Consider the following 24,187-nt stretch of genomic DNA (forward strand, 5'->3'; position numbering starts at 1 on the left):
TCTACATTTTCAAAAACAAAGCACGTTGGTGACAGACAGAAAGGAAAGGAGTTGGGGGTTCAGTTTACCCTCTTCCCCTTTCTTTTCCAGGACACTTTTAAATTCGCCACCTCACCCACCGATTCAGCCTTTCCCGGGCATTACTTGAATTTTGTTCTGACCTTTCCTAACCTCCTGGATGAACCTTATTTTTTAACCGCTGGAATTCTCCACGCAGCAAGTTCCTAGATCTGGATTCGCCACTGGAATTATATATACTGGGGAATTGATATCTTTCCAATGGGAGAAGGCAGCCAATGCTTAGGTCGATGATCGATTGGCTTCCCCAGCACCCCTCTGGCATTCCTGGGATTTCCTCTGCTGATCATGGAATTGCTTTCCCTATTTGGGCGGGGAACTGCGATGTTAGCTCTCCTCCCCAGTCACCCTTCCCCACTTGATTCTGATCACTTCCACAACCCATCTCCAGAAGCCATTGGCTCTTCCTGGTGTCTGGTTCCACGGGCTTGGGCCTGCCCCAGTTCCTAGTTCGTGTGGTCATTTTTCTGCTCTGGGCCTCGCAATGGGCAGTTTATCAAACGAAAGGAGTATTCTAACCCAGGCTTCTGAGCCTGCTGGTAGCGTCGTAGTATCACTACATTTACTACTGCTACTCGCCGATTGGAGACACCCAGTAATATTGTGTACAAATTGTTGCGAAGAGGTACAGGAATAAGCTGGGCCGACACTCACTCCTCCCTCTCCTTGATTCCGATAGGCAGTAACCATTTCACTGCATCCCTCGATAGACCATTCTAGACCGGATGGGCAAACGTGTTGTACTGACTCTAGGACGGGCACATCAATAAAAGGGGACATCACAGACGTTCACGCGCAACCTCTCACCTTACTGGGCTGTTAGATTACTGATCTCTTGTCACATGTAGCAATTCGCCCTTATTAGGGCAAACCGCCCTAGGGGCTGGTTTAGCACACTGGGCTAAATCGCTGGCTTTTAAAGCAGACCAAGGCAGGCCAGCAGCGTGGGTTCAATTCCCGTACCAGCCTCCCCAAACAGGTGCCGTAATGTGGCGACTAGGGGCTTTTCACAGTAACTTCATTGAAGCCTACCTATTACAATCAGTGATTTTCATTTCATTATTCACAAAATACCATTCAAACTCTGCCAGAAATGAGAAACCTGAGCCAGAATTCTCCGGCCATTCGGAGGCGGCGTGATTCTCGGATCCCTCCGGCAACCCACCCCCACCCTTGGGGTTTTCCGACACCATTGGTTGGCTTCGATGGGAGTTCCCATTGACAAGCAAAGGAAGCAGAGAATCCAGCTGCCAATGTACAGCAAGCTGCCTTCCGCCAAGGAGAAATAGGTCGCAGGGTGGCCAGAAACTCCCTGATATTTGACATCATTATCTTAGAATCACACAGCACAGAGAGAGGCCGCACACACAACCCCATTGTGCTGTGCTCACGTTGTCCAATTGCTCCCACTCCCTGCTGCTTTCCCTCACTAGCCCAGCATTTTTACATTTCCCTTTTCCGATTATCCAATTTCCCTTCTGAAAATTACTTCGATAACAACTGGAACTGCTTAAAAATAAAAATTTAAAAACCCTCCTTATCTCCCAGCTGGCTCTTCTGCCAAAGGTTCTGGGAGTCCCCGCCGCCAAGGGCCGAGAACATTCTCTCTCCTTAACATTTGAACGCCGGCAGAAATTAAAGCGGTATTCGCAGCCTGATTTATTTGTGGAGAGGGATTAGTGCCTGCTTCAAAAACATTCAAACCATGCTGAGCAGACCTTTCAGTACCTGTGAACGCCAGCCACTCAACCAGTCTGTCAACCGCTGCCCATTTTAATTTCTTGCATAACTTCTTGTGTACCGGCCAGCTGGCACGTTGGCATTCAGTCCCGCAGTAATAGACATTCTGACATCTGCAATTCCAAATGGCCATGGGAGTCATTAGCAATTCTTCCTTGACGTTGCTCAATTCATTACTTTTGACATTTTGCACGAAACATACCCGGCTGCCTTCCTGCTGAATCATGCACCGTAGCACGTTGGTAACCTTGCCGGACTAGAAAGCTGCTTTAATATTCCTAAAGCGCGAGTTCAAATCCCCATGGGGGGTTTTATATTCAATTAAATCCATCTAATAGCTTTTTGGTGGTAGAGGACTTGAATATCGCTGAAAACAGAGGCATGTCAAAGCTTTTGGTCTTGCACTCATCAGAACACATCGCACGAATACCAAGAGTAAAACGAACAATCATTTATAGTTTATGAGAAGAGAGTGCTGATGTGTTGGCAAGTGGACACTGATTGGTAGAGGCACTGGTATAGAATCCCTACAGTGCAGAAAGCCCATCGAGTCTACACCGACCCTTTTATCCATATCCACTCACCCAACCACCCCTCCCTACCCCGTAACCCCATAACCTAACCTGAACTTCCCTGGACACTAAGGGGCAATTTATCATCGTCAATCCACCTAACTGGTACATCTTTGGACTTTGGGAGGAATCTGGAGCACCCGGAGGAAACCCACGCAGACACGGGGAGAACATACAAACTCCACACAGCCACGCAAGATTGGAATGGAACCCGGGTCCCTGGCGCTGTGAAGCAGCAATGATAACCACTGTGCTGCCATGCCGCCCATAGGCCGTGAGTGTGCCGCTCATGGAGAGTGCACCAGTTGACTGATGACTGACAGCAAACTGCCAGGTTTTGTTTAAATCCAAACTAGGCAGGTTGATTTGGATTGATCAAAGCATTGCCCTGGGAAATGAACAGAGCATGGCTATTGCCTATTTTGTTCAAGTGAAACAAGCGCAATGTGTGTACATTATGCGTGCAGACAGAAAGAACAGATACACAAATTGCACCTGTTTCAACTGAAAAAAAATAGGTTGACAGCCATTCTCTGTTTCATCCCTCAGGGAAATGCCTTGGACTTAATAAACCTGACAAAAAATGCTTGTCTCTTAAATAATAATCATGAAACTACCAGAGTGTCGTTAAAAACCCAACTGGTTCACCAATGTCCTACAGGGGAGGAAATCTGCCATCCTTAACTGGTCTAGCCTACATGCGACTCCAGACCCATAGTTCTGTACTACCAAAAAGCTCATAGATTTATTAATTGAATTGGTTGACTCTCAACTGCCCAGTGAAATGGCCAATTCGGAAATGTATTTCTTTCCCGTTCCTGTAGATCTCTCCATGAGATAGTTAATTCTCAGAGTGAAAGCCAAATACTTTTGCTCAAGTTTCAACTGCTCTTATTTGGCCACGCATTGATTCCAATTTCAAGGGCATTTCCTCATTCCCACTTATCAGTTTCCTGAATACTGGTGATGGAGATTAGGAATGCAGTAACTAGGGGAAAAGGAGGGAATGCATCAAGTTGCCACTCTGTCGTTGTTCTGAACTGAGCCACTCAACGGGATTCACCCTTTCCCTACATTGCCGCCACTTGCCTTTTGCAGCGTCGAAGAGCCCTGGGATCTGACAGAGCTTCCGGAAGCTTCTTGCACTCTGCGCAAAACTTAAACGTGTCCTCCATCTTCTGAAACATCTCCTGATACGTGCGGATTCCAAAGTCCGCTGCGTGTTTCCTCCCCTCCAAGGCTGCCCTGCGCCGGCAGAATTTCAAAAAACAAAAATGTGAGCTTTTCGAATAGAAACCTCGCCCCACCATCCATCTCGCGACAGCGATCCAAAAACCGACTCAAAGACAATCGGAAGCCACAAGGTTTTCCACCAAACATATTTCCAGTTGAGGTGCATTTTAATTGGGTAGGGAGTGGAAAATAACATTACTCTTTCCGCAGAGTTTCAGTTTCCAACACTGACCCGAGCAGCAAAACAGAATTCAGTCAGATAAAAGCAAATTACTGCGGGCGCTGGAATCTGAAACGGAAGCAGAAAATACTCAACAGGTCAGTCAGCATCGGTGCAGATAGAGAGAGAGAGAAAAGGGAGCTAACATTTTGAGTTTGGATGGCAACTTTGACAAAGTCTCCATTCTCGCCATTAGAATTAGAATTAGAACATTACAGCACAGAACAGGCCCTTCGGCCCTCGATGTTGTGCCGAGCAATGATCACCCCACTCAAACCCACATATTCACCCCATACCCTTAACCCAACAACCCCCCCATTAACCTTATTCTTTAGGACACTAAGGGCAATTTATCATGGCCAATCCACCTCACCCGCACATCTTTGGACTGTGGGAGGAAACCGGAGCACCCGGAAACCCACGCACACACGGGGAGGACGTGCAGACTCCACACAGACAGTGACCCAGCCGGGAATCGAACCTGGGACCCTGGAGCTGTGAAGCATTTATGCTAACCACCATGCTGCCGTGCTGCCCCATAGCACCATAGAATTCCTGCAGGGCAGAAGGAGACCCATTTGGCCCATCGAATCTGCACCAAGCCTCTGAAAGAGCACCCTACCTTGCCCCACTCCCTCACCTATTCCCGGAACTCTATAGCCCAGCTAACCTGTACATCTTCGGACTGTGGGAGGAAACCGGAGCACCCAGAGGAAACCCCACGCAGGCGCGGGGAGAAAGAGCAAACTCCACACAGGCTCTCACCACCGATGCAGTCAGACCTGGTGAGAATACCCAGCATTTTCTGCCATTGTTTCAGGAAATCAATAAACGTGTCGCACAATCACCAGAGTTGCAATCTACATCTAAACACAGACTTTCATTTTGCAGCACGTGGAAGCTAACGGAAGGAGTATTTCACCTGTAATCGTCGTAGCTTTGCATATTTAACTTGGAAAGGATGACTTTGGAAAGTCCTGGAACATTGTAGTCCATGGCAACAAACCCAAGTGCATCCGTGTAGACACCAGTAGCATCGGGGGCTTCAGGCTTCTTCCTGGTGGAAGGTCTTTTGATGACTTTCGGCCGCGGCATGGTGCTGGTCTCCAGTAGCACGCCTGGGTAAAACACAGCTCAAAAATATTAGAGTTAAAGATGTTTCATCGGCTGAGCTTGGGGTCACCTGTCCTAATACTTCCTTAAGATTTCGGTATCAAATCTGTTTGGTGACTACCCCTGCAAAATGTTTAGCTATGTTGAAGGCACTATGTATAAATATTGTGGTGAAAATATTATGTTACTTTGTGTTTTCCTGATTCAGTTCCTATTGCGCGTTGGCGAAAGAAAAATGTCCCCTGCAGTTCTCCACCGGGGTGTCGGCCTAGATTTTTGTGCTCAAGCCTGGAGGACCTGGAATCAGTAGTCAGAAGGAGTGCCGTTGTTGCTGAGATTTGCATAAGCTATCTGACCATGGTAAATATGTGGCCACACATATATAAATGTTAAAGATTGACCAACCTGGCCCATCATGCTTTGAAACATACAGAGCCGCGAGCCTGATGGGAAATGGCTTGTTTCTCTTCACACTGTTGAACTCTGAGAACACTTTTGAAGAGTAAATGGGTATGTATCAGGAACCGTCTTTTTTTCCTCAGAATACAGTACCACAAAAATAAACACAGCAAATGCACCTTTTTGGTTCTGAGCCCCTTCAGCCCTCAAGGTAAATTAGATAGATTATAATCTCTCTTTGACCTTTGTCAGTGCGAGAGAGAGAAAGGTGAATATTCATCATGAAAAGAAACATTTTTTTCTTCTACTTGATTCTCAGTAATAACAATTGTTCTGAAGTAGAATTGCTCTATGGACCACTAAAATATCACCGTGGACCCCCAATTCGGTATTTTTTTTGTGTGGACCCCCAGTAATGTTACATGGACCCCCAGGGTCCATTTGGACCCCGGTTGAGAACCACTGGTCTAAAGGGATTCAAAATAGACCTTGGAATTCTGGGAAGACAGACATGGGAATGTCCCTCAACATCCCTGAGACTTGATAAACTAACCATTAACTAACAGCTGAGCACTCAGGACAACTGCCCACTTGGCCGATCTGAACCGGGATGTGTCAAAGACAATCCGAAACTGAGGATCCACCCACAACTCAGCAGACGCTGATTTTAACTGCGTGGCCCATAGCCTGCTGGATCCCCAGAGTCGGATTTTGGGGGGGGGGGGGGGGGGGGGGGGGGTTACACCAACGATGCGCTGGGGGGAATCCCTCTCTCGGAAGTTCCCAGGTGAGGGTTTATGCAGCAATTGTTCAGAAACCCTAACTTCCCCTGGGCAATGGCAAAGCGCTGGGAGCCATTCGAGCCCCGTACAGGTTCCCCCCCACACACACACACACCAACCTCCCCCCCCCCCCCCCCCCCCCTCAACTAACCAACTCCCCAGGGTGCATAGAACATAGTACGATACAGCAAAGCACAGGCACTTCGGCCCACAATGATGTGCCGACCCCTTATCCTAATCTACCATCAACCTAATCCACACCCCTTCAATTTACTGCTGTCCATGTGCCTGTCCAAGAGTCACTTAAATGTACCTAACGATTCTGACTCCATCACCTCCGCTGGCAGTGCATTCCATACACCCACCACGACACCGAGGTCCCAGGTTCGATCCCGGCTCTGGGTCACTGTCCGTGTGGAGTTTGCACCTTCTCCCCGTGTTTGCGTGGGTTTCGCCCCCACAATTACCGAGGGGCAGCAGCACAATGGCTCAGACACTAGTGTGAAATGTTGATTTAAAGTGTGTCTAATAATACTCTGTTCAGCACAGCTGCACAAACAAAGACCATTGCAGACAGAAGCCTGCGAGGAGGAGTTTCATTCCATTTTATTGGGGCAAGAGTTACTCTTAACACAAGGAACACTTGGCAAACATGGAATATGCATAGAGCAATAGGAGCTTCAGGCATCTCCAACCATACACAACACATAACTCAAACACAAAAACACCCACAACGCAGAATACAAACACACACACAACGCAAACACACACTGATGCACGATCAATTGTACAAAGACTAAGGTTGGATACAACTGTGGCTTTATTGCAGTAAGATGCGTGGCCTCCCACAGCAGCTGGCAAAATGGCTGTTGAATAGAGAACTCGCATATTTATACTCCTCTTCCTGGGCGGAGCCAGTAGGCGAACCTGTAGTACAGGTCCTACCTAACATCACCTAATGCAGGTGCAACAGTGGTTTGCCACATTCACCCCCTGTTAAAAATGAGTCCGGTGGGGGTGGTGTAGAACTATATACAGTAGTGAAAATTATGTACAGTGTTTTATTAGAAGAGAAAAAAAATATCTTTTGAAATTCCAGTGCCAGTTAGAGGTTCAACCGGTCTGGTGCCTTGACGTTCCACTGGGAGCGACGTAACAGTGGCGGCGACGTCGATGCTGGCAACGTCGGTGCCAGCCTGATGTCGGGTGACTCCGGGAGTGTGCCAAAATCCTCTTCGTCCTCTTGCGTGGGCAGGGGAAAGAGGGATAGTCCTGGTGGGGTTAATCTTGGAAGCGCCGGGGGAGGGGAGGATGGTGCCTGGCCGGGGAAGTGTTGATGGGTGGAACTTGCTGGTGCCAGGTGCCTGAGGGAGACAGGATCTTGGCGGCCGTTGGGGTACGCCACATAGGCATACTAGGGGTTGGCATGGAGCAAGTATACCCTGTCCACCAACGGGTCCGCCTTGTGGAGTCGGACGTGCCTACGGAGCAGGACCGGTCCTGGAGCTGTGAGCCAAGTCGGGAGCGACACCCCGGATGTGGACGTCCTAGGGAAGGCAAAAAGATGTTCATGGGGTTTGTTATTCATAGCGGTGCACAGTAGTGACCGGATGGAGTGTAGTACATCAGGGAGGACCTCCTGCCAGCGAGAGGCTGGGAGGTTCCTGGACCGTAGGGCCAGCTTGACGGCCCTCCAAACCGTCCCGTTCTCCCTCTCTACCTGCCCGTTTCCCCGAGGGTTGTCGCTGGTCGGCCTGCTGGAGGCGATACCTCTGTTGAGCAGGAACTGACGCAGCTCATTGATGCAACCATCAATTCACTCGGAGACTCGAGTCGAAGTAAACAGTGGTTTTAATCAGCTTACAACTTTGCCTGCCTGCGACCGGTACAATACTGAAGGCGATCCCGCAGGTCAGCTGCTCTTATACTTCCTATAAGGGGCGGAGCCCGTGCATGCTCCACATCTCCCCCTCTGGGTGAAGCCACACAGTGGCCCATAGATGGAGCCCACAGGGTTAATAGCATGGTATAATGCAACACAGTATACTGGTGAATTAACTGTATTTATACATTCACCACACTCATCACTCATGAATGAGGATCCCCTGTCACTGTGGATGTAGACAGGGAAACCGAACAGAGCAAAGATTGTGTTGAGGGCCTTGATGACGGTGGCAGACGTCATATCGGGGCATGGGATGGTGAAGGGGAATCTGGAGTACTCAGCGACCACACTGAGAATATACGTGTTTTGATCGGTGGAGGGGAGGGGCCCTTTGAAATCCACGCTGAGGCATTCAAAGGGGCAGGAGGTCTTCACCAGGCGCAGACGGTCCATCCAGTAGAAGTACGGCTTGCACTCTGCACAGACCTGGCAGTCCCTGGTGGCTGTCCGTACTTCCTCGGCGGAGTAGGGCAGATTGCGAGCCTTGACAAGATGGTACAACCGTGTGACCCCCGGGTGACAAAGGCTGTCGTGTAGGACCCGGAGTCGGTCTACTTGTCGCTGGCACATGTACCTCGGGATAGGGCGTCAGAGGGCTCGTTGAGCTTGCCGGGGTGATACAGAATCTCGTAATTATAGGTGGAGAGCTCGATTCTCCACCGCAAGATTTTATCGTTTTTGATCTTGCCCCGCTGCGTGTTGTTAAACATGAAGGCTACCGACCGTTGGTCAGTGAGGAGAGTGAATCTCCTGCCGACCAGGTAATGCCTCCAGTGCCGCACAGCTTCAACGATAGCCTGGGCCTCCTTTTCGACGGACGAATGCCGAATTTCTGAGGCATGAAGGGTGCGGGAAAAGAATGCCACGGGTCTGCCTGCCTGATTGAGGGTGGCGGCAAGTGCGACGTCTGATGCGTCACTTTCTACTTGGAAGGGCAGAGTCTCGTCTACTGCGTGCATCCTGGCCTGGGCGGAGCCAGCAGGCGGGGGCTACCGGCGAACCTGTAATACAGGTCCTACCTTACATCACCTAATGGAGGTGCAACAGTGGTTTACCACACACACACACTACAAAACACAACACAAATATAAAAACATATACACAACACAAAAACATACACACACACAAACACAGAAAACATGCACAACACAAAACGCAAGCACACACAAAGCACACAACATACAAACACATACATGCACAGAAAACACAAACACTCACACAAGCCCCACACACAACATAAACACAGTTACACAACACATACAACAACATGGTATGGTGCAGGGTGGCACGGTAGCACAGTTGCTTCACAGGGTCCCAGGTTCGATTCCCAGATTGGGTGACTGTGCGGAGTCTACATGTTCTCCCCGTGTGTGCGTGGGTTTCCTCCGGGTGCTCCGGTTTCCTCCCACAGTCCAAAGACGTGCGGTTTAGGTAGATTGGCCATGCTAAATTACCCTTGGGTTAGGTGGGGTTGCAGGGTTACGGGGATAGAGTTGGCGGTGTGGGCTTAAGAGGGGTACTCTTTCCAAGAGCCGGTGCAGACTCGATGGGCTGAATGGCCTCCTTCTGCACTGTAAATTCTAATTCTATCAACAGACACATGTACAACATACACAGGTACAGCACACACAAACAACGCAAACTCACACACTACACACATAACACACATCCGCACGCAGACCCAAACACATGTCCCCTCATAACCCATGAGGGTGGCAACACTGACGAGGTGCCCAACTTTCCCTGCCCTGTTTTAACCTCATCAGTGAATCATGAAGTTGTCCTCCACAAACTCAGATTCTCTTGCCACCTTCTTCTCGATAATAACATCTATAGGAAACAGACAGGTTACTAATACTTTAAATTGATAATCATGTAAGAGTTTACAGAGCAGAGAGAGAGAGAGAAAGAGAGAAGTGATGCAGAGTGAGGCCTACATTGTGGGTTCAATTCCTGCACCGGCTGAGGATATTCATGAAGGCCTCGCTTTCTCAACCTTGCCCCTCGCCTGAAGTGTGGTGATCCTCAGGTTAAATCTCCACCAGTCAGCTCTCGCCCTCAAAAGAGGAAAGCAGCCTATAGTCCTGGGGGACTGTGGTGACTTTTATTACCTTCACCCAGGTACCTTGAAGCCTCAATGGCTCATTATCAGTCACAAAATCAATTACGTTCAGAACTTTCAATCAGGCACCATGATGTAGCTTGGCTGATTATGAGAAAGGCCTTCCCAGTCAGATCCTTCCTGAATGCCTGCAAGTCTCACTCCTTTCACATGTTGTCTCCCAGGTGCTGTGGTGGGGGCAGAGACTGTTGTCCACCTCCTTGTGGAATGTGCCTTTGCAAAGAAGGTCTGGAGAGAGAGAGAGAGGAGGTGGTTTTTGTTGAGGTTCTTCCTGAGCAGCTCCGTGACTCAGGACTCTGTGAGCTACGGATTATTCCCTGGGACACCCACCGAGATAAACAACTGGTGCTGGAGGATCATCAACTCGGTCTCTTTGGTCTTCACAAAACTCGCTGATCTGCCAGTTCTAATTAACTGTCCTCAGCCGAGTGTTGCAGACTGGCACATTCCAGGGTCTAGGACTAAGTGTTGAGGGAGGCAATCACACTTGAGGCAGTCGCACAGAGGCGCAGTGGGGAACGGCCACTGTCTGAAGGCCTTTCAGACATTATACACCGAGAGCTTTGTGGAACGCCTTGGCTGTATGCCTGACAGGGAACGTATATTGTAAATATCTAGAGTATTGAGGCACCTCAGAGTGGAACAGGCTGTAGGATGGGAAGTAACATTTTACTGAACTCTGTAGTTTTCCAAGTTGAAATGTTTTGTCAGTGCGACATGTGCGACATGTATTGTAAATATCAAGAGTATTACAAGGGAATAAAAGCACCTAAGAATGGAATGCACTGTTTGGAGACAAATCAAATCTCATTACACTTTCTGTAATTTTCAAGTTGATGCGTTTTATAAAGTCCTTTTATTATTAAGGTATATTTTTGGAAAAGTAAACTTCAAAAAGCTTTGATTTCCCCGATTGATGAGTCTGCAGAAGCCTGCGCACAATTACACCTCAAACACGTGTTGCACACTTCAGGAGAATATATAGAAAATAGGAGACCATTCGGCCCTTCGAGCGTGCTCCACCATTCATTCTGATCATGGCTGATCATCAGGTTCAATGCCCTGATCGTGCCTTCCCCCCCATATCCCTCAATCCCTTTAACCCCAAGAGCTATATCTATTTCTATCTTGAAATTACACAATGTTTTGGCCGCAGCTACATTCTGTGGTGGTGAATTCCACAGATTCACCACTCTCTGGGTGAAGATATTTCTCCTCACCTCAGTCTAATAATCCTAGAACAATTGAAAGGTGAATAATCTTAGAACATAGAACATACAGTGCAGAAGGAGGCCATTCGGCCCACCAAGTCTGCATCGACCCACTTTAAGCCCTCACTTCCATTCTATCCCCGTAATCCAATAACCCTTCCCAACCTTTTTGGTCACTAAGACCAATTTATCATGGCCAATCCACCTAACCTGCACGTCTTTGGACTGTGGGAGGAAACCGGAGCACCCGGAGGAAACCCACGCAGACACGGGGAGAACGTGCAGACTCCGCACAGACAGTGACCCAGCGGGGAATCAAACCTGGGACCCTGGCGCGATGAAGCCACAGTGCTATCCACTTGTGCTACTGTGCTGCCCACTAAAAGGTTTACCCCTTATCCTCAAACTATGACCCCTAGTTCTGGACTCCTCCACCATCGGGAACATTCTTTCTGGATCTAACCCGTCTAAACCCGTTCGAATTTTAGAACAATTGCCTGATTGCACCCTTGGAAGAAACTGCGTGTTCCTGATATCAGTTCAACCCCCGTAATAATCAAGCAATACCTCAGCTAAACTGGTGTCTGCACTGTATCCTGCGCTGGTACAGATAGGTCTTGTATCCGTGGCTGGAACATGTTGAGGATACTGTTCTTAATTCATCCTGCCTTATTGTTCCTAAGGTTGCAGTGATTTGTGTTCTGTGTTCTACCTGTTTTGCTTTGATACCTATATTTTGTTGTTGCGATATTTGTAAAAATTTAAAAATCCAATGAAAGTATATATTTTTTAGCTGCCGTCTGCACCAGTTTAAGTAGCCCCAGGTATCGGTTTCCACTAACTCGCAGCCGCACTGATTCACCCGAGTCAGGGTCATTTGTGGCAGTGTTAAATGTGTCAAAAAACATTGAGAAAGTAAGTTTGCCCCCAGATGCAGCATCTGTGCCACCTGCACTGGCTGAGGGGTGGGTGGTATTACATCACTGACATGGGAAAGAAATGCATTTCTGTTGCGTCTTCTGTGACCTCAGGACGTCCCAAGGCAATTTCCAGCCAATTAAATACTTTATTAAAAAATATAAATTTAGTGTACCCAATTGATTTTGTTTTTTTCAATTAAGGGGCATTTTAGCGTGGCCAATCCACCTACCCTGCACATCTCTGGGTTGTGGGGGCGAAACCCACGCAAACACGGGGAGAATGTGCAAACTCCACATGGACAGTGGCCCAGAGCCAGGATCGAACCTGGGACCTCGGTGCCGTGAGGCTGCAATGCTAACCACTGCGCCACCGTGCTGCCTGCCAATGAGATACTTATGGAAGTGTAGTCAGAGTAGCGATGCAGGAAAAACCTATTTGTGCACAGCAAGATCCCAAATGCAGCAATGAGATGAATGACCAGCTATTGGTGAATGGGCCAATATTGGCCAGGGTGCTGCAGAGAATTCTCCTTCTCTCTTTTTGACACGATGGCTCGTTGTCCCTCACCTGAGGGACAGACAGGACGACATCTCATTCCAAAGACTGCACCCTCCAGCAGTGTAGCCCTCCCTCAGGACTGCACTGGACTGTCAGTCCAGATTTTTGTTTTTTGCATTGCTGAAATCTCCTGGACTTGAATCTGCACAATTTCTGGCCCCAGGACAAGAGCGAAGGCCACAAAGCACCACGAGGTTAGACATTTCAGCGATGACCTAAAGAATAATTCATGGAAAATATTTGCACACCAATGAGATAATGCTGTTCCAGATGCATTTCAAGATCCTGGACTATGCTTGATGCCTGTAAATATTTTCCGGACACGATAACATTTGGCAGACGCTCCATAGATCTGTTGAGGCAGCAAATTCTGGCTGATGCTGAATTCTGGAGACTGTTCAAAGCTGTGACTGTAGAGCTAATCCCAGATCCGTTCCAGAGAACCACCTTCCACTTGAACCCTTTGCATACACCTGATCCACATCCCCCGCACTGTCAACCTGTGTTGCATTCTACATTTCAAACATTCATTCAGCATTAAGGTTGGGAAGCTCGCTTGTGCCATGACTATTTTAAAAGACTGGCCTATAAACACGGTCAACTGTTTCCCAGGTTTTATCGGGCCGAAGCATTTAAAATGGTGCGCATCTCCAGCCAGAAATTAACACTCATTTGGGATTTTTTTTATTAACGTTTCCTCCACTCACATCAAAGGCTTCAAGCAACAATGGAATTGAGGGTAGCAGTGACCGTGAGGGATTGAGGGAACAAGGGGGGTGAGGAATTGAGGGCACGAGGGGAATGAGGGATTGAGGGCACGAGGGGAGTGAGGGCATGAGGGGAGTGAGAGATTAATGGCACCAGGGTAGTCAGGTATGAAGGCACAAGGGGAGGGAGGGATTGAGGGCACGAGGGGAGGGAGGGATTGAGGGCACGAGGGGATTGAGGGCACAAGGGGAGCGAGGGATTGAGGGCACGAGGGGAATGAGGGATTGAGGGCACAAGGGGAGTGAGGGATTGAGGGCATGAGGGGAGCGAGGAATTGAGGGCACGAGGGGAGGGAGGGATTGAGGGCACAAGGGGAACGAGGGATTGAGGGCATGAGGGGATTGAGGGATTGAGGGCACAAGGGGAGGGAGGGATTGAGGGCACAGGGGAGTGAGGGATTGAGGGCACGAGGGGAGGGAGGGATTGAGAGCACGAGGGGAGTGAGGGATTGAGGGCACGAGGGGAGTGAGGGATTGAGGGCACGTGGGGAGGGAGGGTTTGAGGGCACAGGGGAGGGAGGGATTGAGGGCACGAGGGGAGTGAGGGATTGAGGGAACGAGGGGAGGGAGGGATTGAGGGCACGAGGGGAGTGAGGGATTGAGGGCACGAGGGGAGGGAGGGATTGAGGGCACGAGGGGAGGGAGGGATTGAGGGCACAAGGGGAACGAGGGATTGAGGGCATGAGGGGATTGAGGGCACGAGGGGAGCGAGGGATTGAGGGCACGAGGGGATTGAGGGCACGAGGGGATTGAGGGCACGAGAGGAGCAAGGGATTGAGGGAACGAGGGGATTGAGGGCACAAGGGGTGTGAGGGATTGAGGGCACGAGGGGAACGAGGGATTGAAGGCACGAGGGGAGGGAGGGATTGAGGGCACGAGGGGAGGGAGGGATTGAGGGCACGAGGGGAGGGAGGGATTGAGGGCACGAGGCGAGGGAGGGATTGAGGGCACGAGTGGATTGAGGGCACAAGGGGATTGAGGGCACGAGGGGAACGAGGAATTGAGGGCACGAGGTGAGTGAGGGATTGAGGGCACAGGGGAGTGAGGGACTGAGGGCACAGTGGATTGAGGGCACGAGGGGAGCGAGGAATTGAGGGCACAGGGGAGTGAGGGATTGCCGGCACAGGGGAGTGAGGGACTGAGGGCACAGGGGAGTGAGGGATTGAGGCCAAGAGGGGAGTGAGGGATTGCGGGTACGAGGGGAGCAAGGGATTGAGGGCACAGGGGAGTGAGGGATTGCCGGCACAGGGGAGTGAGGGCTTGAGGCCAAGAGGGGAGTGAACGATTGAGGCCAAGAGGGGAGTGAGGGATTGAGACCAAGAGGGGAGCGAGGGATTGAGGGCACAGGGGAGTGAGGGATTGCCAGCACAGGGGAGTGAGGGCTTGAGGCCAAGAGGGGAGTGAACGATTGAGGCCAAGAGGGGAGTGAGGGATTGAGGACACAGGGGAGCGAGGGATTGAGGCCAAGAGGGGAGCGAGGGACTGAGGACACAGGGGAGTGAGGGATTGAGGGTACGAGGGGAGCGAGGGAATGAGGGCACAGGGGAGTGAGGGACTGAGGACACAGGGGAGTGAAGGACTGAGGACAAGAGGGGAGCGAGGGATTGAGGCCAAGAGGGGAGCGAGGGATTGAGGCCAAGAGGGGAGCGAGGGATTGAGGGCACAGGGGAGTGAGGGATTGAGGGCAAAGGGAGTGAGGGATTGAGGCCAAGAGGGGAGTGAGGGATTGAGGCCAAGAGGGGAGTGAGGGATTGAGGGCAAAGGGAGTGAGGGACTGAGGACACAGGGGAGTGAGGGATTGAGGGCAAGGGGAGTGAGGGACTGAGGACACAGGGGAGTGAGGGACTGAGGACACGGTAGTGGGGGATTGAGGGAGTGAGAGTTTGAGGGAGTGATGGCACAGGGAGGATGAGGGAGTGAGGGCACAGGGAGGGTGAGGGAGTGAGAGGGTGAGGGAGTGAGAGGGTGAGGGAGTGAGAGGGTGAGGGAGTGAGAGGGTGAGGGAGTGAGTTTGAGTGAGTGAGGGTTCAGGGAGGCTGAGGGAGTGAGGGAGTGCGTTCACAGGCAGGGTGGGTTGATTTTTCTCGGGGTGGGGGTTACACACAGTGGCTCTGAGAGGTGAGGACAGTCAGGGTTCACATTTACTTTCCCAACAGAAGGTTTTGCACAAATTAATCCTCTGCTCCCCGCTCTGGGGCTCTGGCTGCTAACGACCAGCGCAATGTCTCCCTGTTCCCCAGCGTATTCCCCTGGCCTGGAGCCCCATGTTCATTGCAAACTGTCAGCAAGCTCCTTCCCGGGAACAGCAAGCCCATTCCCGGGATCAGCAAGCCCCTTCCCGGGATCAGCAAGCCCCCTTCCCGGGATCAGCAAGCCCCTTCCCCAAGCCCCTTCCCGGGATCAGCAAGCCCCTTCCTGGAACAGCAAGCCCCTTCCTGGGAACAGCAAGCCCCCTTCCCGGGATCAGCAAGCCCATTCCCGGGATCAGCAAGCCCCTTCCCGGGATCAGCAAGCCCCCTTCCCGGGATCAGCAAGCCCCTTCCCCAAGCCCCTTCCCGGGATCAGCAAGCCCCTTCCTGGAACAGCAAGCCCCTTCCTGGGAACAGCAAGCCCCCTTCCCGGGATCAGCAAGCCCCCTTCCCGGGATCAGCAAGCCCCCTTCCTGGGATCAGCAAGCTCCCTTCCCGGGATCAGCAAGCCCCCTTCCCGGTATCAGCAAGCCCCCTTCCCGGGATCAGCAATCCCCTTCCCGAGATCAGCAAGCCCCCTTCCCGGGATCAGCAAGCCCCTTCCCGGGATCAGCAAGCCCCCTTCCCGGGATCAGCAAGCCCCCTTGCCCCTTCCCGGGATCAGCAAGCCCCTTCCCGGGATCAGCAAGCCCCTTCCTGGGATCAGCAAGCCCCCTTCCCGGGATCAGCAAGCCCCCTTCCCGGGATCAGCAAGGCCCTTCCCTAAGCCCCTTCCCGGGATCAGCAAGCCCCCTTCCCGGGATCAGCAAACCCCTTCCCCAAGCCCCTTCCCGGGATCAGCAAGCCCCCTTCCCGGGATCAGCAAGCCCCATTCCCGGGATCAGCAAGCTCCCTTCCCGGGATCAGGAAGTCCCCTTCCCCAAGCCCCTTCCCGGGATCAGCAAGCCCCCTTTCACGGGATCAGCAATCCCCTTCCCGGGATCAGCAAGCCCCTTCCCCAAGCCCCTTCCCGGGATCAGCAAGCCCCTTCCCGGGATCAGCAAGCCCCCTTCCCGGGATCAGCAAGCCCCCTTCCCGGGATCAGCAAGCCCCCTTCCCGGGATCAGCAAGCCCCCTTTCACGGGATCAGCAATCCCCTTCCCGGGATCAGCAAGCCCCTTCCCGGGATCAGCAAGCCCCCTTCCCGGGATCAGCAAGCCCCCTTCCCGGGATCAGGTCTCTCCCAGCGTTAATCCTGGGACAGGATTAGACAGCCGCCAATTAGTCATTTCAAAATGACATTCCATGTCAAAAAAAGTTTTATTCTTTATTTATTGCGAGAATACTCCACACAGCACATTCTATATTCAATACAAACATAGAAATACAACTCTGTGACAAAGGGGCATATTTGCCCCGAGATGTATAATTCAAAACTTCCCTGAAACATTTTGAAACTGATCAAGATGAAACTGATCAAGATGAAATGGGTTGAATTCGGGATGAAACTGCCGGAGATGCTCAGAAAGCGGCGTTGCTGCATTTTTCTATTGAAAGATCAGCGAGCTGGGCTGTCTGCTGCAACCTTTCCTGCTTTTACTTTTGTTTCTTGTCACAAGGAAAAGATTGAAACTCGGGAGGAAGGGGAGGGATGGTGCCAAACTAAAGGGGAACGACTGCCCGCAAAAAGAAAACGGAACGTGGGACAAATCGGATCAAATTTACAAACATGCAAAATATGCCACTTACCTGCTCTGCGTCTCGATCCTCGCCTGTCCCAATGTTGAATGGAAAGTCTAGGGGGGGGAGGGTTTGATCATTTCAGGAGTGCAGCATTTCCCTGAGGAATGTGCCTCCCCCCCCCCCCCCCCCCCCATAACACACACTCCCAAATCTCCTCACCGATTGGGCTTGACCAACAGGAGTGAGAAAGATGCAGGTTTCTCCAGGGAGTGACTCCGCCCCTGGGTCTGATGTGCAGCGGCAGTGTCCAGAATCCCAGCTTGGGGAGTGATTGAGCCACACTGATATTTCAGTTCCAAACACACAGCCAACATGCACAGTGTTGTCCAGAGCATGTTCCACAACAGTGGTCAGTTTAACACAAAATGAACTGCTGCTTTTTTAAAAAAAAAACAGCAATGAATATAGCACAGAGGGAAAAGGTATCTATGGATTGAGTGCATTTTGACTTTCCAGCTTAATGGGCAGCTCTGTGGCACAGTGGTTAGCACTATGGCTTCACAGCACCAGGGTTCCAGGTTCAATTCCTGGCTTGGGTCACTGTGAGGAGTCTGCACACTCTCCCGCTGTCTGCGTGGATTTCCACCGGTTTCCTCCCACAAGTCCCGAAATACGTGCTATTAGGTAATTTGGACATTCTGAATTCTCCCTCTGTGTACCCGAACAGGCGCCAGAGTGTGGCGACTGGAGGCTTTTCACAGTAACTTCATTGCAGTCTTAATGTAAGCCTACTTGTGACACTAATAAAGATTATTAATGTTACAGGAATTCAATATAGGGGCGGTGTTGAGTTTGAAATCTGGCGGTGAACTTTAGATTTTCTCTACCTTTTGAAAAAAAAAACATTATGTATACAGCTGCTTCACAGCTCCAGGGTCCCAGGTTCAATTCCAGCCTCGGGTGGTTGTCTGTGTGGAGTTTGCATTTACTTCCCATGTCTGCGTGGGTTTCCTCCTACAGTCCCACAAAGATGTGCCGGTTAGGTGGATTGGCCATGCTAAATTGCCCCTTAGGGGTCCCAAAGGTTAGGTGGGGTTACGGGGATAGGCTGGAGGCGTGGGCATAAATAGGGTGCTCTTTCCAAGGGCCGGTGCAGACTCGATGGGCCGAATGGCCTCCAGCTGCACTGTAAATTCTATGATTCTATATGGAAACATATAAAATAGGATTAGCCCATTCAAGGGTAACCCTCCCTCCCCATACGCCTTTAGATTCTAAAAATCTGTCGACATCCTTCTCAAATATAAAAGCAAATTACTGCTGGAACCTGAAACAAAAACAGAAAATACTGGGCAATCTCAGCAGCTCTCACAGCATCTGTGGAGCGAGAAGGGAGCTAACGTTTCGAGTCTGGGTGACTCTTCATCAAAGCTTTGATTGTCCAGTATTTTCTGTTATTCTTCTTTTTTTTTAAATAATTCTAATTCAAATTTTCAACAAGTTTTAACCAACAAAAACAGAAGAAAAAGAGAAATAACAGTAATCCCCCCCCCCCCCAATACAGAAGCAATAAATTAACAAAAATAGTTAACATGGAAACAAATACACATACCCGATAAAGGAAAAAGAACACCCCCGCCCATTCCCCCCCCCACCCATTCCCCCCCCACCCATTCCCCCCCATTCCCCCCCCCACCCATTCCCCCCATCCACCCATCCCCCCCACCCATTCTCCTGCCCCCCCACCCATTCTCCTGCCCCCCACCCATTCTCCTGCCCCCCCACCCATTCTCCTGCCCCCCCCCCCCGCCCATTCTCCTGCCCCCCAGCCCATTCTCCTGCCCCCCCCCCCCTGTTGCTGCTGAAATTGACCATCCTCTAACGCTCCACCAGGAAGTCTAGAAACGGTTGCCACCGCCGGAAGAACCCTTGCACCGACCCCCTTAGGGCAAACTTGACCCTCTCCAGTTTGATAAACCCAGCCATATTGTTGACCCAGGATTCCACGCCCGGGGGCCTCGCATCCTTCCACTGCAAAAGAATCCTGCGCCGGGCTACCAGGGGCGCAAAGGCCTGAATATCGGCCTCTTTCGCCTCCTGCACTCCCGGCTCCGCTGCTACCTCAAAAATTGCGAGCCCCCAGCCCGGCTCAACCCTGGAACCAACCACCCTTGACAACGTCTCCGCGACGTCCCTCCAAAAACCCTCCAGCGCAGGGCACGCTTCTGTTATTCTTCTTAAGTACATTCAGTAGCTTGGCCTCCACAGCTTCTGTTGTAGAGAATTCCAGAGGTTCACCACCCTCTGAGAAAATAATTCTCTTCATCTCAGTCTACCCCATATCCTGAGACTGTGATCCCTTGTTCCAGAACCCCAGCCAGAGGACACAACAAACCTGCATCCAGTCTGTCTCGCCTTGTCAGAATTTCATACATTTCAATGAGATCCCCTCTCATTCTGCAAAACTCCAGTGAATACAGGACCAGTCAACCCAATCTCTCCTCATCCAACAATCCTGCCACCCAAGGAATTACATTGCAATACAATCCAAGACTTTTCACAAAGACATGATTGTGCAGGATTGACACCAAGTCACAATGTTAACTGATGGCCAAAAGCTTTGTCAAAGAGATAGGACTTTGGGAGCATCTCAAAGGGGTACATAAGATAGAGGGTCAGAGAGATTGAGGGACAGAATGCTGGAGTTCAGGGGAAAGACAGTGGAAAACACCATCCTCAGTTGTGGAGCAATTAAAATTGGGCTGATCAGGGGCCCAGAATTGGAGGAATGCAGAGAACTCAGGGTGCTGGAGGAGTTTACAGAGCTAGGGCTGGGCAGGACATGGATTTGAACACAAGGGTGAGGATTTAAAGTCGAGATCTTGGTAGTCTAGGAGCCAAATTCATGAAACAAGGCTGGATTTTCCCATAATTTGCACTATGAACCCATAGAATTCCTACAGTGCAGAAGGAGGCCATTCAGCCCATCGATTCTGCACCAACCGTCTGAAAGAGCACCCTACCTGCATCCACTCCCCTTGTCCTACCCCCGTAACTCCACCTAACCTGCACATCTTTGGACACTTAAGGGGCAGTTTAGCATGGCCAATCCACCTAACCTGCACATATTTGGGCTGTGGGAGGAAATCAGAGCACCCGGAGAAAACCCATGCAGACACGGGGAGAACAGGCAAACCACACAAGTCATCCGAGGCCGGAATTGAACCCGGGTCCCTGGCACTGTGAGGAGGCAGTGCTAACCACTGTGCCACTGTACTGTGGAACATAAACCCCTGCACAGAGTAGTTGGGCCAAACGGCCTGTTTTTGAGTTGCAAATTCAATACTTCCCCAGCGACAGATGGTAGTAGAATTGCTACTTCGCCCAAAGTCGCTCCCACTTTTTTGTAATTTCAGATGGATGGAATGTTAGATTGCCTGCCCGAGCTAATAACATAAGAAATAGAAGCAGTCGAGCCTGCTCCACTATCTAATATGATCATTGCTGGTCTTGGGATTCATCTCCAGTTTCCCACCCAGTCCCCATACCCTCTAATTGCCCAAGAGGCCAAATCTGTCTCTCAGCCTTCAATATATTCAGAATATATCCACCACCCTCTGAGGTAGAGAATTTCAAAGATTCACAACCCTTTGAGAGAAGTGATTTCTCTTCAGCCCCTATTCTGAGGCTGTGTTCCTGTTGTTTAGATCCCTAACTAGCAGAAACAAACTTCCAGCAAACTTCCAAACATCCACCCTATCAAGACCCTTCAGGATTTTGTAGGTTTCAATGAGATTGCATCTCGCTTTCTAAGCTCCAGTGACTAAGCCCAATTTAGCCAGCCTCTCATCACGGGACAACCCCCTTACTCCAGGGACCAATTAGTTCATAACATATAGGTGCATAATTAGGCCATTCAGCCCATCGAGTCTGTTCTGCTGTTCTATCATGGCTGATATGTTCCTCATCTGTTACCTACAATGCTACAGACCAAGAGCCGGATTGCAAAATCAGCAGGGCATCTCCTCCTTAGAACACACGACCTAGGAGCAGGAATAGTCAATTTAGCCTCCCAGCCTAAACCCTCAATGTGAGCATGGCTGATTCCAGCATGGCCTCAACTCCACCATCCTGCCTGTTCTCCATAACCCTTCAACCCATTACCAATTAAAAATCTCTCTAACTCCTCCTTAAATTTACTCACTGTCCCAGCATCCACTGCACTCTGGGGTAGCGAATTCCACAGATTCACAAACCTTTGGACAAAGTAATTTCTCCTCAAACCTGTTTTAAATTTGTTACCTCTTATTCTAAGATTATGACCTCTTATTCTAGAATGTCCCACAAGAGGAAGCAACCGCTCCATGTCTACTTTATTCATACCTTTCATCATCTTGTATACATCGATGTGATCTCCCCTCATTCTTCTAAACTCTAGAGAGTATAGGCCTAAACTGTTCAATCTCTCTTCATATGATAAACCCCTCATCTCTGCAATTAAGCTAGTGAACCTCCTCTGAACTGCCTCCAATGCCATTAATCAATACATAAAGGGAAGCACGGTAGCATTGCGGATTGCACAATTGCTTCACAGCTCCAGGGTCCCAGGTTCGATTCCGGCTTGGGTCACTGTCTGTGCGGAATCTGCACATCCTCCCCGTGTGTGCGTGGGTTTCCACCGGGTGCTCCGGTTTCCTCCCACAGTCCAAAGATGTGCAGGTTAGGTGGATTGGCCATGATAAATTGTCCTTAGTGCCCACAATTGCCCTTATTGTTGGGTGGGGTTACTGGGTTATGGGGATAGGGTGGAGGTGTTGACCTTGGGTAGGGTGCTCTTTCCAGGAGCTGGTGCAGACTTGATGGGCCGAATGGCCTCCTTCTGCACTGTAAATTCTATGATATGATAATCTTTCCTCAAATAAGGGTGGCCAAAACTGTGCACAATACTCCAGGTGCAGTCTTACCGATGCCTTGTATAGTTGCAACAATGCTTACCTTTATACTCAATTCCTTTTGCTATAAATGGCAACATTCCATTTGCTTACCTCATTATCTACTGTACCTGTACGCTCGACTTCTGTGATTCATGCACAAGGATGCCCAGATCCCTCTGCTTAGAGCACCCCGAAGTCTCTACCCATTAGATAATAAGTTACCTTTCCATTTTATCGGCCAAAATACATGACCTCACACTTTTCCACGTTAAACTCCATCTGCCACATTTTGGCCCACTCTCCTTAACCTATTTATATCCATTTGTAAGGTTCTTATTTCCTCATTGCACCTTACTGTCCCTGTCATGTGAGTACCTTTAAGAAATGGGTGTTTATAAATGGGTGTGTATATAAATGTCTGTAGTGAGAGTACCTTTAAGAAATGGGTGTTTATTACTGCAGAGAGTGGGTGGCGCTGGGTTGTCTGTCAGCTTTTTACTTTCATTTTAGGCTTTTTGCTGCAGGGTGGGTTTGGTTTCATTTTAGTTTTGGAGAAGCTGCAATCACAGCAGGATGTGTGTGAATCTCTGCAGGCTTATGAGTGTCCATTTGCTGATTTCAACGTGGTAACTGTTTTCAGTAGTGAAGTCAAGCCTGATGTCTTTCTGTAAAAAGGTGTTTTTAAGTCTTATGGATGTTAAAAGGAAAACTTAAAGGATTACTTCATGTTGTAGTCTTTGGGGGTTGTATTTGAATTAATGGTTGCTAAGGTGTTCACTGTACGTTTGAAAAAGGTTACCTTGAGTTCATAGAATAAACATTGTTTTACTTTAAAACATACTTTTCAATTTCTGCTATACCATGCCTGTAGAGTGGGCCGTGTGCTCCCCATACCACAGTCTATTATAAGTTGTGGGTCAGGTGAACTCCATGATACTCTTTGGGGTTCTCTAAACCCAGGCCCTTAATAGTCCCAGCTATTTTTGTGTCATCTGCAAATTGAAATGAAAAATGAAAAAGAAATGAAATGAAAATAGCTTATTGTCACAAGTAGGCTTCAAATGAAGTTACTGTGAAACACCCCTAGTCACCACATTCCGGCGCCTGTTCGGGGAGGCTGGTACGGGAATTGAACCGTGCTGCCGGCCTGCCTTGGTCTGCTTTCAAAGCCAGCGATTTAGCCCAGTGAGCTAAACCAGCCCCTCTGGGGCTTGGCTAAAGTACCTTTTTTCCCTGTATCCAAGTTGTTTAAACATAGATTGTAAATAGCTGTTGCTTGCTCACCTAACCTATCTACATCACTTTGCCCCTATCTGTGTCCTCCCCACAGCTTACCTTTCCACCTAGTTTGGTTTTATCAGCAAACTTTGATACATTATCCACTGTTTCTTCATTGCTAATATAGATTGAAAACAACTGAAGCCCCAGGACTGGTTCTTGTGGCACTCCACTATTCACTGCCTGCCAACTTCAAAAATCCTTCCTTATGCCCACACTTCGTTATCCACTAATCAATCCTTTAAATGTCAATATATTGCCACCAATTCCATGTGTCCTTATTTTGCTAATTAACCTTTTAGACAGCACCTTATTGAATGGCTTTTGGAAATTAGATATACTACATCCACTGGTTCCCCTTTATCGACCCTTTATCGACTTCTTTAATAATAGATTCCAGCATTTTCCCAACAACTGATATCAGGCTAACTGGTCTGTCATTCACTGCTTTCTCTCTCTCTCT

General features: G+C 49.7%; 1 protein-coding gene across 1 annotated transcript in view; it reads right to left on the reverse strand.

Annotated features, from left to right (window-relative positions):
- Positions 1-17,683, reverse strand: part of LOC119979014 (putative protein MSS51 homolog, mitochondrial) — a 56,989-nt gene extending 39,306 nt beyond the window's left edge. Inside the window, exons 1-4 of the mRNA XM_038820986.1 lie at positions 17,579-17,683; positions 4,766-4,961; positions 3,480-3,635; positions 1,807-1,931 (exon numbers count right to left, since the gene is read on the reverse strand). Of these exons, the coding sequence (XP_038676914.1) occupies positions 1,807-1,931; positions 3,480-3,635; positions 4,766-4,938 (454 nt within the window). The 5' untranslated portion in view covers positions 4,939-4,961; positions 17,579-17,683. The remainder of the gene's footprint in view (positions 1-1,806; positions 1,932-3,479; positions 3,636-4,765; positions 4,962-17,578) is intronic.
- Positions 17,684-24,187: the final 6,504 nt, after the last annotated feature.

This window comes from Scyliorhinus canicula, chromosome 15 (assembly GCF_902713615.1).
Source record: "Scyliorhinus canicula chromosome 15, sScyCan1.1, whole genome shotgun sequence".
In the NCBI taxonomy this organism is placed as follows: Eukaryota; Metazoa; Chordata; class Chondrichthyes; order Carcharhiniformes; family Scyliorhinidae; genus Scyliorhinus; species Scyliorhinus canicula.